At 36.4% G+C, this 12,428-nt stretch overlaps 1 protein-coding gene across 1 annotated transcript in view; it reads right to left on the reverse strand.

The window, feature by feature from the left end:
* Positions 1–12,428, reverse strand: part of LOC117338059 (CCR4-NOT transcription complex subunit 1-like) — a 45,588-nt gene that overhangs the window by 21,692 nt on the left and 11,468 nt on the right. Inside the window, exons 16-30 of the mRNA XM_033899242.1 lie at positions 12,161–12,318; positions 10,580–10,727; positions 9,758–9,959; positions 8,721–8,945; positions 8,176–8,363; positions 7,533–7,657; positions 7,024–7,134; positions 6,601–6,679; positions 6,143–6,424; positions 4,199–4,339; positions 3,254–3,433; positions 2,624–2,740; positions 1,940–2,050; positions 1,135–1,269; positions 541–834 (exon numbers count right to left, since the gene is read on the reverse strand). Of these exons, the coding sequence (XP_033755133.1) occupies positions 541–834; positions 1,135–1,269; positions 1,940–2,050; positions 2,624–2,740; positions 3,254–3,433; positions 4,199–4,339; positions 6,143–6,424; positions 6,601–6,679; positions 7,024–7,134; positions 7,533–7,657; positions 8,176–8,363; positions 8,721–8,945; positions 9,758–9,959; positions 10,580–10,727; positions 12,161–12,318 (2,496 nt within the window). The remainder of the gene's footprint in view (positions 1–540; positions 835–1,134; positions 1,270–1,939; positions 2,051–2,623; positions 2,741–3,253; positions 3,434–4,198; positions 4,340–6,142; positions 6,425–6,600; positions 6,680–7,023; positions 7,135–7,532; positions 7,658–8,175; positions 8,364–8,720; positions 8,946–9,757; positions 9,960–10,579; positions 10,728–12,160; positions 12,319–12,428) is intronic.

Below are 12,428 nucleotides of genomic sequence, written 5' to 3' on the forward strand. Positions count from 1 at the left end.
ACATTCTGATACCTACTGTACACATACTGTACACTGCTGGGAAATGAGTTCAAAAATATACACATTTGTTTTGAAGTTCGATAAATACAGAATTGTTTTGGAGATAAATACATACCAAATTGTTATGTAGTTGCAATACATACAGAGTTTGATAGAATTTGATACTTACAAAATTGATAAGGAGATTGATACATACAGAATATTTTTGGAGTTTGATACGTACAGAATTGGTTTGGAGTCTGACATAGAGATTTTTTTTTGGAGTTTGATACGTACAGAATTGGTTTGGAGTCTGACATACAGAATTGGTTTGGAGTCTGACATAGAGATTTTTTTTTGGAGTTTGATACGTACAGAATTGGTTTGGAGTCTGACATACAGAATTGTTTCTGAGTTCAACATCCTGACAACAGCCAAGGTCACGGGAGAAGTATTTTGGAGACCTAGTATATGTGGAGTTATTGTGTATATTCAAAACAGAAATAATTTTCTGAGACCTACTGTATGTGAGGATATAGTTCAAGAAAACAAATACAATACCTGATCGCTTGTCACAATGTGAGCTCCAATACTGTTGAGATTTGCAGTCACAATTTCATCAAAAGCAAACTGTGGCCTGGGTGGCATGTTAGGCGTTGTAGTGGTGACAGTGGAGGTGACTGATGTTGTAGAAACTGGAGGCGTGGGAACTGGAGCTGTGAGCTGCACTAAGGGCTGCTCAGGCTGTGGAGTGGGCATGGGTGGAGGAGGCAGGTTCTTAACCATGTTGGACAACTGGGGCTCAGTTGTAGATATACGGGAGGTGTCCTTCAGATATGTACTAGGGTTCAACTCCTAAAGAATTTAAACAGTCATATTTCACGGCAATGAATATTTTAATGGTCAACATAACTTTGATTTAATGCTATCTTTCATGTGATTCCATCACTGAGTGTCAGAATTATCTCCTTTTAGTTTCAAATTGATATTTAAATGCATGTAAATTAAGCAAATCCATATAACTAGCTATGAAAAAAAAATAAAGATGACCAAGTCTTGAATTATTAAAATAAAGATTTTACAACAGGAATACTATCCTGATAAAATTGGTGAATCATGTGCTATGAAACACAAAACATGAGAAACAATACTTACATTAAGATCCAGTGTCAATGTTTTACATAGCACTTCTATCTCAAACTTAAGGTTGAGTTTCAGATCCGGCTCCTGGTGAAGTTCTGCTAGAACATTCATTATTCCAATCGTCCATGGATTTGGTGGCCGGAACACCTACCAAAGAAAAATGTCACTGTAGTGATTCTTCACTCATCACCAAAACTAGCATGATCATATACATTGTAATATCTAGCATTTATAGGAAATTCTGTATACATCTCAGATATTGTGTAAAGAAAGATATGCTGTATCCTTTCAAAGGATGGAATCTTTAGAAAAGAAGTTGATTAGCTTCCTTGGTCTCAAGGAAATGTAAAATTTTCTTTCTTGTGTACCAAAGCTAAATATATGGCTAGGAGTTGCTATTCAACTGACAGAAAGACTTGACACAGTTGTTACAAAGATAAGGACAGCATGTACAGTCAAACCTGTAATAGTGAACACCCTTATATAGGGGACACCTGTCCATAACAGACAGCCACAGGAATCACCAATGAAAATCATTATAGTATACTCCCAATTGTTTATAAGGGACATAACTAGTTGTATCTCTTTTTAAAGGACACCTCTCTATATACAACACTTTTTCCTTGTCCCTTGGGTGTCCTTTATACACAGTTTGACAGTAATTTAAAAAGCCTATGGGAAAAGCATGTGTTAAGATATTTTCTTTTTTTCTAATGTATGTAACATTCAAAGTGAAGTCACCAACCAAAACCCTCTGTAAATAAACAGTACAAATCCCAACATCACCATTATACAACAACTTCAGCCTACACATTACCTTGCTCTTGGCACACGACTCCAGCACCTTGGCTGTGAAAGGTACAACATACAGTAATTCTCTGGCTCCTTTGTGGTAGGCCTCATACAACAGAGCCTTCAGATCTATGTCCTGTGGTACACAAAAACACAAACATTTAACAATGAACATGACTGCCTTAAGATTCTTCTTCACAATTCAAACACATTAAAATCTTTAAACTTAAATCCACTCTAACAACATTTGTCCTTCTCATTTTAAATTTCCATAAATTGAATATAAAAGTCCCATTAATAATACCCTACAAATGAAGACTGGAATCATCTCAAACTTATTTCAACATTTTCAAATCAGTTCATCAAATAAAGCATTTTCCTGAAACATTTTTTCACTTTTACTGTATTTAGAAAATACCACCTATTACAGATATTATAGTTTAAACAGCCATCAATGTGATAAAATCTATCAAAACAAGTTCTTAAACACAATCTTTAGAGAACAATTCAGATTTACACTATAATTGTTTGTCAAAATGTCACAAACTTAAATCCACTTTAACAACATTTACAACATCTGTCTTTCTAATTTTAAATTTCCATAACTAAATATAAAAGTCTCATTAATAAAACGTTAGACAAATGTTTCCTTCCCACACAATGTAAATTGGTTTAATACTAACTAGCTGTAAATAAATTTTATACTAACTATCTGCAGAATGGGCTTGTTTTTGGCCAGTGTCAACATGCCAAGCCAATGGCCAAGGTTCTTCAGCAGAGTTCTGTCGGAGAAGTTGGCATCACCTTTGTCACTTCGTAACAAAACCTGGTAGTAAATGATCATATACACAAATAAGCCATCAATGTTATGCTAAACCAAATTCCTTTTTCACAACATGAATTTATTTCAACATATTGCCTTCAGAAACAGAATTTTAACATTGTACAAAATACAGGTATTTATCCCAATGATTAATTGATCATCAATTATTGTATTTAGAGCAAATTATTCATTAAGTATACCACAAAATGCACAATAATAGATAGGGAACCAAATACATGGATTTGAAATTTGTGATATATTTCCTCAGATTGTGATATATTTCCTTGGATATTACTTGATTTCAGCTTATTTATTAGGATTTAACTGATAATGGCCCATCAGCACAGTACAAACAGGCAACAAAGTATAACGGTAGATAGTGACAACAATTAGAAAGATGTAGAAACAATAGTGATATACCACTGTAGTATATCAATGTAAGACAACTGTATACAGGCAGTTGTTTTAGTTCCAGCTCACATCAAATAGTTGACCGAGTATATATACAAGACATACCTTGATGTTCCTAAATGTCTCCCTAATGACCATTTGAGTGATGTCAGGGATCTGCAGTGCATCTAGGAAGTTGGCATACAGGGTGTGAAAATTGGGTTCAATGCTGGCTCTCTTCATCACCAGGTATTGGGCAGACCAGGCGTAGTAATCCTCTGTGATCTCCTTCCGTAACTCCTCCGCCTGTTTAGAGTCCTATACTGATTAACTCGATTTACCCATAGAGCACAAATATTACTAATACAGGACTAAGGGATGTATCCTAGGACAAACTTTTTTTAATTGTTTTAGAAATGGGGTTCTATGGCTTTGAACTTGATTAAAATTTACAACAAAATCTAAAATTGGCAAAAATATACAAATACAAAGACATTTTAATTTACTTTGCTGAGGCAAGTACACAACTATCTGAATCCAGGGCTGACTCACACATGGGACAGCACCATCCACATGGTTCTTTATAATAAGACAACAAATATATATAAGTTTAACCTAACATAAATCAGCTAAATCCAACACAGTGTGAAAATATCTCTGAATGGTACAAGAGAAAGTATCTTCTTTACCAAAATTAAAATCATATTCAACTTACTTCCACTGCTATTAAAACATAACTGTATGATAGGGTACAGCTATTTTATCAAGTACACAACTATCTGAATCCAGGGTAGACTTATACATGATAATAAGACAACAAATATAAGGTGAAATAAAACATTTTAATATCTGCTGGATAATTGTTATGTTAAGCCTAACATAAATCAGCTTAAATCCAACACAGTGTGAAAATATCTCTTGAATTGTACAAGAGAAAGTATCTTATTTAATAAAATCAAAATCATATTCAACTTACTTCCACTGCTAACATAACTGTATGATAGGGTACAGCTATTTTATCTAAACCTAGAAAAAGATGACTGGGAGCATCTTAGTAAAGTTCCACTTTACCTTCTGGTTCATATTGGCCAATGACAGGTTGTTGAAAATGAAGAAGACTTTGTCCTGAACAGATTCTGGTGGTATCGAGGATTCCTCATTACCCTGACCTGCCAGGAGGGTGTCGATGTTTGTAGCACTCGCGATGGACGGCTGTGGATTATAGGTTGTATTTTAGAATACAAACTGGGTAAATAACTCCATCATATTTACATCTACAGACTGTTAATGAGTTTACACTAAATTATAATCAAACACATGCAAGACCATTGATATCCAAAGACCTAGTAAAACTAGTCCAGATTCCATTTCTATCCAAAACTCTTGTTTTATCATGTGACATTATTGTGCAGACTGCCACTCTTATTTCTGAAGCACTATTTCTTTGATGCTCGTACAGCCTGAAATCTGCAGTGCTCAAAGTGGAGGCTATTTTAGTGGCCATTCACCATTGGCGACCAGTTATTGACCTATAAGGCACCTGCATGGCCACTAAAAAATTGTGTAAATTTGCGATTTGGTAAATCTTTCAAAGGTTGCAGTCAATGCTAAAATCAAATAAGTTACCGAAAGATCTTATACTGTATTAAATAATTAAAAAAAAATTTTTCTTAAGTTAAGACAACTTGGCAGAGCGACAGACTTTTCCATTTGGCACCTAGATTTTAGCCAAATAGGCCACCTGGTGAAATTGCTCACTTTGAGCCCTGATCTGGGTGGATTGTTGGAGTATCCCACACTCATGATCCCACAAAATGTTCTTGAAATTCTTGTTCTATTGTTCACTCAAATGCAATGAAAGCGACAGGCAAATCCCCTCCCAGAGTCACTGATCCCTGAATCAGCAGGTCAACATTCTACCTTTAAACCACAATGGCAATTTCCCTCCCTGAGCCATGAATCCCTTTATCGACAGATCAGCATTCTACCACTTAACCACTATGACAGACCCACACCCTAGCCCACAAATCCCTGTTGGCAGGTCAACATTCTACCACTGTACTACAATGACAATTTCCTCCGAATCATGAATTCCTGTATTGACAGATAACATTCAACTACTGTACTACATTGACAGACCCACTCCCTAGCCCAGAAATCCCTGTTGGCAGGTCAACATTCTACCGCTAAACCACAATGACAATTTCCTCCGAATCATGAATCCCTGTATTGACAGATAACATTTTACTACTGTACTACAATGACAATTCCCTCCGAGCCATGAATCCCTGTATTGACAGATAACATTCTACTACTGTACTACAATGACAGACCCACACCCTAACCCACAAATCCCTGTTGGCAGGTCAACATTCTACCACTGTACTACAATGACAATTTCCTCCGAATCATGAATTCCTGTATTGACAGATAACATTTTTCTACTGTACTACAATGACAATTCCCTCCGAATCATGAATTCCTGTATTGACAGATAACATTCTACTACTGTACTACAATGACAGACCCACCCCCTAGCCCACAAATCCCTGTTGGCAGGTCAACATTTTACTACTGTACTACAATGACAATTCCCTCCGAGCCATGAATCCCTGTATTGACAGATAACATTCTACTACTGTACTACAATGACAGACCCACCCCCTAGCCCACAAATCCCTGTTGGCAGGTCAACATTCTACCACTGTACTACAATGACAATTCCCTCCGAGCCATGAATCCCTGTATTGACAGATAACATTCTACTACTGTACTACAATGACAGACCCACCCCCTAGCCCACAAATCCCTGTTGGCAGGTCAACATTCTACCACTGTACTACAATGACAATTTCCTCCGAGCCATGAATCCCTGTTTTGACAGATAACATTTTACTACTGTACTACAATTCCCTCACTGAGCCTTGAATCCCTGTATAGACAGGTTGACATTCCCCCTATCCCTCGCCCTTGGTCTGTTTCACAAATATGTACCATACCCCATGTCTATCTTACCTTAGGTAAGCTGCTGGGTTTCGTGGTCCCTGTGCTAACAACTGTTGTTGTGGCCGTGGTTGTTGTGGTGACAGCAGCAGGGGAGGGGGCTGGGGCCGCAGCAGGGGTTAGCACCGGTGGTATTGGCCCTTCCACAGATGTCACCGCAGCACTTGTCGGGGTAGGAGTCACTGTGGGTGCTGTCCCTGTAAATGACACCCCACCAACTGCTGTTGGGGTCAAAGTTCGTGATATGGAAGGCATAACTGGAGGTTCTTGTGATCTTGCCCCATATTCCACAAACTGGAGGAGAGAAAAAAGGATGGAAAATAATTCAAGGCTGTTTTTCATTTCATTTTTTTTTCACAATAAATGTAAAAAGAAACACAAAAGTTTCACCGATCTATCCAGAGTAGTAAAGAAAATGAGAATTTGAAAATTTTAGAAATTTTAATTAAGACTGTACATGTGAAACTCACCTCAATAAGATGTTGTGGAAACTGCTGGAAATGGGGAATGGCAGCCAGATGTTGACAATACTGGGGATAGTCCTTCAACCTGGAATATAAATCTAAACATTACTATCCCATACACAGCTTATAGAACCTTCTAATGCATCACACCAAGCTTCATCAGCTTACATCTCAATGACCAAACCGTTTTTTATTTGTCCTAGTCCTATTGAGAGTTAAAAATAAAGAACAATTTATGATGTGCATGATACCATAATTAAGTCCTTAAAACAAAGATTTGACGATTCTTAATATGCTTGACTAATGGGATACTCAGCAACTTGAATGGTGAGTTTAAAATACATTTGAATACAAATGATGAACACTCTTTCCTCTACACTCACTTTAGAACTTGGTATCATTAAGCGAACATCATGCCCAACAACTTACCTTGTTTTGAAGCGATCAAGAGCAGCAATTCCAAAGTAGTACATTTTAGAATTGAGCTGCTTCTTTAAGGCCTCCAACACGTACCGCAGGGCAATACCAAGTGCCATGTAACTATAAAAGGAGACATTTCAACAATCAAGTAATTTAATTATTCAGTTTCATGGAAATTACACCAATTCAACCATGCCAGGACACATAGAAATGACTACTTTATGATGCGATACAGAAAAATCTGCTTCTAGATTCAACAATAAATTCTGTTTCTTCTTTTATTAAATCAACATTTATTTTCTGATTTTCTTATTTTCTTTTACTTTTTTTAATATGCTGGCTTTGCAATACACTATAGGAGACATCTTGTGTAGAAATTGGTAAACTAGGAAAAAGCTCACAATACACAAGTTCAATTTTCATCAATGAACTGCCATGCAAGTAAACTGCTCCAGATTAATGGATTGATGTGATAAAAGTTTGAATACATTTCAACTTATAACAAATAGATTAATTACGTTGCTAGTCCCTTTTCAATGATTCCTCCAAACAACACTGCAGTAATATGAAGCTCTCTCTCTGGATACTGGGGGAAGAATCTGTACTCTTCAAATAAATTACGTAGCATACACTCATACACATCCTGAAAACATAAAACATCAAATGAAGAAATTCATACTTAATACAAAGGTCACACTTTTTAAAAACAATTCTTCATAACTTGATAACAAATTATTCTTGATATTTATTTGCCCTTTCAGCATCGAATGATGGTTGACTAGTTTTCTGATATGCTCAGTACCAAATTCAGGCTCTCAGAGTTTTTCACATGAGTACAACCTTCAACTTATTTGTCTCTGAAGTTAAGATGCTTTTAATTCCATATTTTCTAAAATCAACATTAAGAACTGCACTTAATTGTGAAACTTATATAATACAAATAATTTTTCACAGTGTGACATAGTGATTTTGGAGTTGTGAAGGTTATGTCCTAAGGACTATTCCAGGACTCAAGAAACAAAGAAATTCTATGCATGGCGGGTGAAAGAAAAAATGTATTATATGGTACTACTTGAAATAAATCACTTCTTTTGGTGGCTCCAATTTGACAAACCTATTGTCCTCCCATTTTAATAGAAAAGCCTTAACAGTGACCCCTACCTTCTCTCTCCTGTTAGGCGAGTCCTTGAAGCGTTTCAGCATGTCCAGCACGTCATCAATAGACATAGTGGGGTGTGGATGCTGATTGTAGATCCTCTGGAAATACGAGTTAGCCTCATCCTCCACCTCCCGTGTGAATTGCTGCGACATGTCGGGGAAAATGGTTGACATTTCACCACTAACCTGGGCTGTTATAGGGGGAAAAAATGGCCATTAAAATCCTTCAAATCAACTTATCACACACTTTTTTTCTTCGGAAAATCATGAAAAAAAAATTGCCACATTTTTTTCATAAAAAAAAAATCAACTCAAAAAATTACAACTAGGTTATTTTTAGAGATTTGTATCTTGGCTCCAGAAAAATAAATATTGATCAGGACTTAATTCTCCGTCCAGGACCATATACATGTACATATACTGTAATTAAACGCAAAACCAGCATATCAATACTGTAGTAAACCAGAGTTGATTTTTTTGTTCAGTTCCAACACCACCACTAAGTTGATGGGTGGTCCTCCCAAAGATGTAGGCTAATTGATGCTTACACATTCCTCCAGCACGTAGCTGCTGTTGTTGTTGTTGCTGCTGCTGCTGCTGCTGCTGTTGTTGTTGTTGTTGCTGCTGCTGCTGTTGCTGCTGTTGTTGTTGTTGCTGCTGCTGAACTTGTTGCTGTTGTTGTTGTTTGATCACTGCCTGGGAACTTATAGTTCCTAACGTGTTTACACCTGGATTCCTGGGTGGTACTCCCATGGGGTTGGACATGGATAGACCTGTAAAACATTAACTTAGCACTAAAGACACATTCTGAGGACTATAAAACAGATATTATAGGATGTCTTCAAATACAGAAACCATTGCTGAGTGTAACAATATTCAGAGAAGTGATAAAACATAATGCAATAATATATTTCATATATATTCAATACACTTCTCTTGCTGAACAGTAGAAAAGATAAATTGTTACAGAAATTCAAATGAAAATCTTATCGAGACACCAGCGAGAAACCAACTTTTAAGGTCATCAAGTGACATTAGTATTTGACTTTAGTATTACAACTTTCAAGGTAATCAAGTGACATTAGTATTTGACTTAAGTATTACAACTTTTAAGGTTGTCAAGTGAAATAAGTATTTGACTTGAATAACATAGTAACATTCGTATTTCACTTCAGTATTATAACTTTTAAGGTCGTCAAGTGAAACTAGTATTTGACTTTTGTATTACAACTTTTAAGGTCGTCAAGTGACATAAGTATTTGACTATACTGTAAGTTGATCAGGTAAATTGGGATATTTGGAGGGGGTTATATTTGGTTTATTTGTACTTAACCTGAAAATATCAAAAGCTCATTATTCTTGAACTACTATTTCTGTCTTTACCTTGAAGTTGCTGGTATGATAATAATTATCTGTGCGGCTGGTTTTTGCTGCTGTGTTGAATTTGTAGTAAAGTCTTACAACAAAATTGCGAAAATAACACAGCCAAGAAAAATAACTCCGTAAACAGTTGTAATGCAGGCCAAGACTATGGCAGTAATTTTTCAACATTTACATCAAAACTGATTGGAGTAGAATATCTTACTTTGTAGCTGATTTGTGATGTTCTGCATGGCCCCGAAACCACTGGGTTGCGAGATAGGTTGGAAGCCAGCTCCCTTGGCCGGAGATCCGGGTGTGGCTGTGGTGCTGAGAGAGGTGAGGTTCTGAGGGAAGCCCGAGTTCACTGCCGACATACCCCATGATTTAGGAATTCCTAGTGTGTTTGCATTGTCCAAACTGTCCAGCTACAATCCATCAACAATCACATCAACATCTGATAGTAACTTGTTATCATTTTATCGACTGGTTTTGATTACACCATAGCAGTGAGTAAAACTAAAAACTTGGTAAGAAATCAAGTATCATTCATCTTATAGTTGGTAAAGAAATTTTAAGAGCAGAATGAACATAACACATTACAATAAAAAATATATAATCTATTCATTATAAAATGATTTTTTAAACACAAATAAAAAATGTAGGTTTCTGGAATTTAAATCCAGAGTTCGAAGATCTCGGGCTCTTCTGTTATTTTGATGATTACATCACAATGCCTCATGTAAGTTCACCAAATGTTTACACTTTCACATTGCATTTCAAACCTTTCCAAACAGCAATATGCCTTTTGATTTTCATTTGGCATGTAAATCAACTTGTCCTTAATACACAGAACTGAAAATGAGTTCACACTTGCCAAAACTTCAGTAATAGATAATCCATCAAGAACACTTAATGAAAATTGTATTCTTATCCCTAACTAGTTGCAAGTGAAGAAACTGGATAATGGAAGCTTGCGTTATACTGAAATAACATAGGTGGTAACCACAGTCCTGTATATCATAAGTCATCTGATGTCTGTACCTACCAGGTTCGACTGTGTGGTTGGTTGGTTAAGCAGAGTTGGTGGTAGGTTGGTTTTTGGTACCGGTGGAGCTTGTCTGGCTTTGTTCAGGATCATACTGGCATTGGCCACCATAGTCAGAATGGCCTCAGATAACTCTTGGGACACTTGGCTAAAATCCAAACAGGAAAATTACTATACTGTAATTCTGCTATTCCTATATTGTTTTCACAACTGGTCTGTCCATCTCATGTCAAACTAATTCCATGTTATTATTGTATTTGTCACTTAACTAGAAAAGGTTCTCATCATGAACTCTCACACTGTCAGGAAAATCATCCAAGAAAATCACATCCATACAAATTTTATCAAGTTCAAATCTCAAGGGTGGGAATGAGTTTTTATTCTTATTATCATTATTACAAGCTTACCGGTTATAAGTATTTATATATTAAAGTATTTAAAATGCTGAAGTATCCATCCACGTAAATATGGTATATCATATATACACGTCTCTTCCAAAAGGTAGAAAGTTGTAGTAATCCAAACGAATCAGTCGTGGATACATTTATTATGAAGTGTTTGCAAAGGGATACGATAGTAACGTGACCCTGGGGTCAGGGTCTGCTGAGAGTAGCCAGATCACACCTGCAGACCAGTCAATTTTTAACAAAGATGCACCCTGTACATGAGAAGTACAAATATACTTGATAGAACTATCCCGTGAAGTAATTCGACTATGGTTGAGAAAATGAATTATTTATATGACCATATCCGTAAACTGTAAAACGAAAGTAGGTCTAGCCCAACTACATATAGGTTACGATACGATAGCTATGAATTAAAACAGTGTTACTTTCCATTGTAATTTAGCATAATGGTGTCTCAAAAATTGCGAAAATAATCCGGTAATGTTCAATGGTCTTCTGTTTTTATTATCGTCGTGTTTTCTGGGTCACGTTCTTATAACCGACGCCACGAAATGTCATACAGCTAATGGACCGAAGTGTTATCCACTCCAAACCTCCACTTATCGACTATAGATGCCTGATTCTATAGCATGTGGGCTTCCTACGTCATCAAATTCATTTCCCGCGAAATTACTGGGAAATATAAAACAATTCTTTAAATGAAATGAAGCGAAAGAAATAGAAAACGTCTGAATAAAAGCATCGTGATCAGTATTGAGTACAACGTTAAAGTTCATTGTAAACAATTGCTACTATTTGCTAACCTAAAGCATAAGTAATTTAAATCAAATTATTTTAAAATCCATATTTCGTTTCTATTATAATCTTAAAATTTGTATCGCAAGATCATTTAGAAGCTTTACATTACTTACTCTTCCAAACGCACAGATGCTTTGATTTTAACAAAGATGGCGACCTGAAGCTGCGAGGCGCTTTGGATTGGAATTAAATTGCGTATATTTCGGCAAGTCAACATCGTACAATATTCCCGTATGGTCAGATCATCTAATTTTGTCATTATGTATTCAGAACAGTTGTTGTTTAGTCGCTACAGTCATTAACATAAACATTCGGATTATTACACAAATAATGTGATAATGGCCAAGGACAGGGACTCTGGGGAAGCTGTCCTTACCTGGCACAATGCTGTAAACATGACAACATAGTGGCTATGGTATCCGTGGGCAACATCTGGCTCTTAGCCTGTGGCAGCTGTTCATCTTTGGCAGGACCACCCATCAGCTGTGGACAGCGTCGCTTCAAGAAGTTCACTGATGTCTGTATGAATGGCTCCTGTTAAAAAAGAACAAGTTTTAATCAAACACATACAGAGAGTTTTGGATAATCAATGCAAAACAAAACCTGTAACACCGACTACATTTTATAAGTTGAAATCAAAATGT

The sequence above is a fragment of the Pecten maximus genome, chromosome 11, assembly GCF_902652985.1.
Source record: "Pecten maximus chromosome 11, xPecMax1.1, whole genome shotgun sequence".
Taxonomy (NCBI): Eukaryota; Metazoa; Mollusca; class Bivalvia; order Pectinida; family Pectinidae; genus Pecten; species Pecten maximus.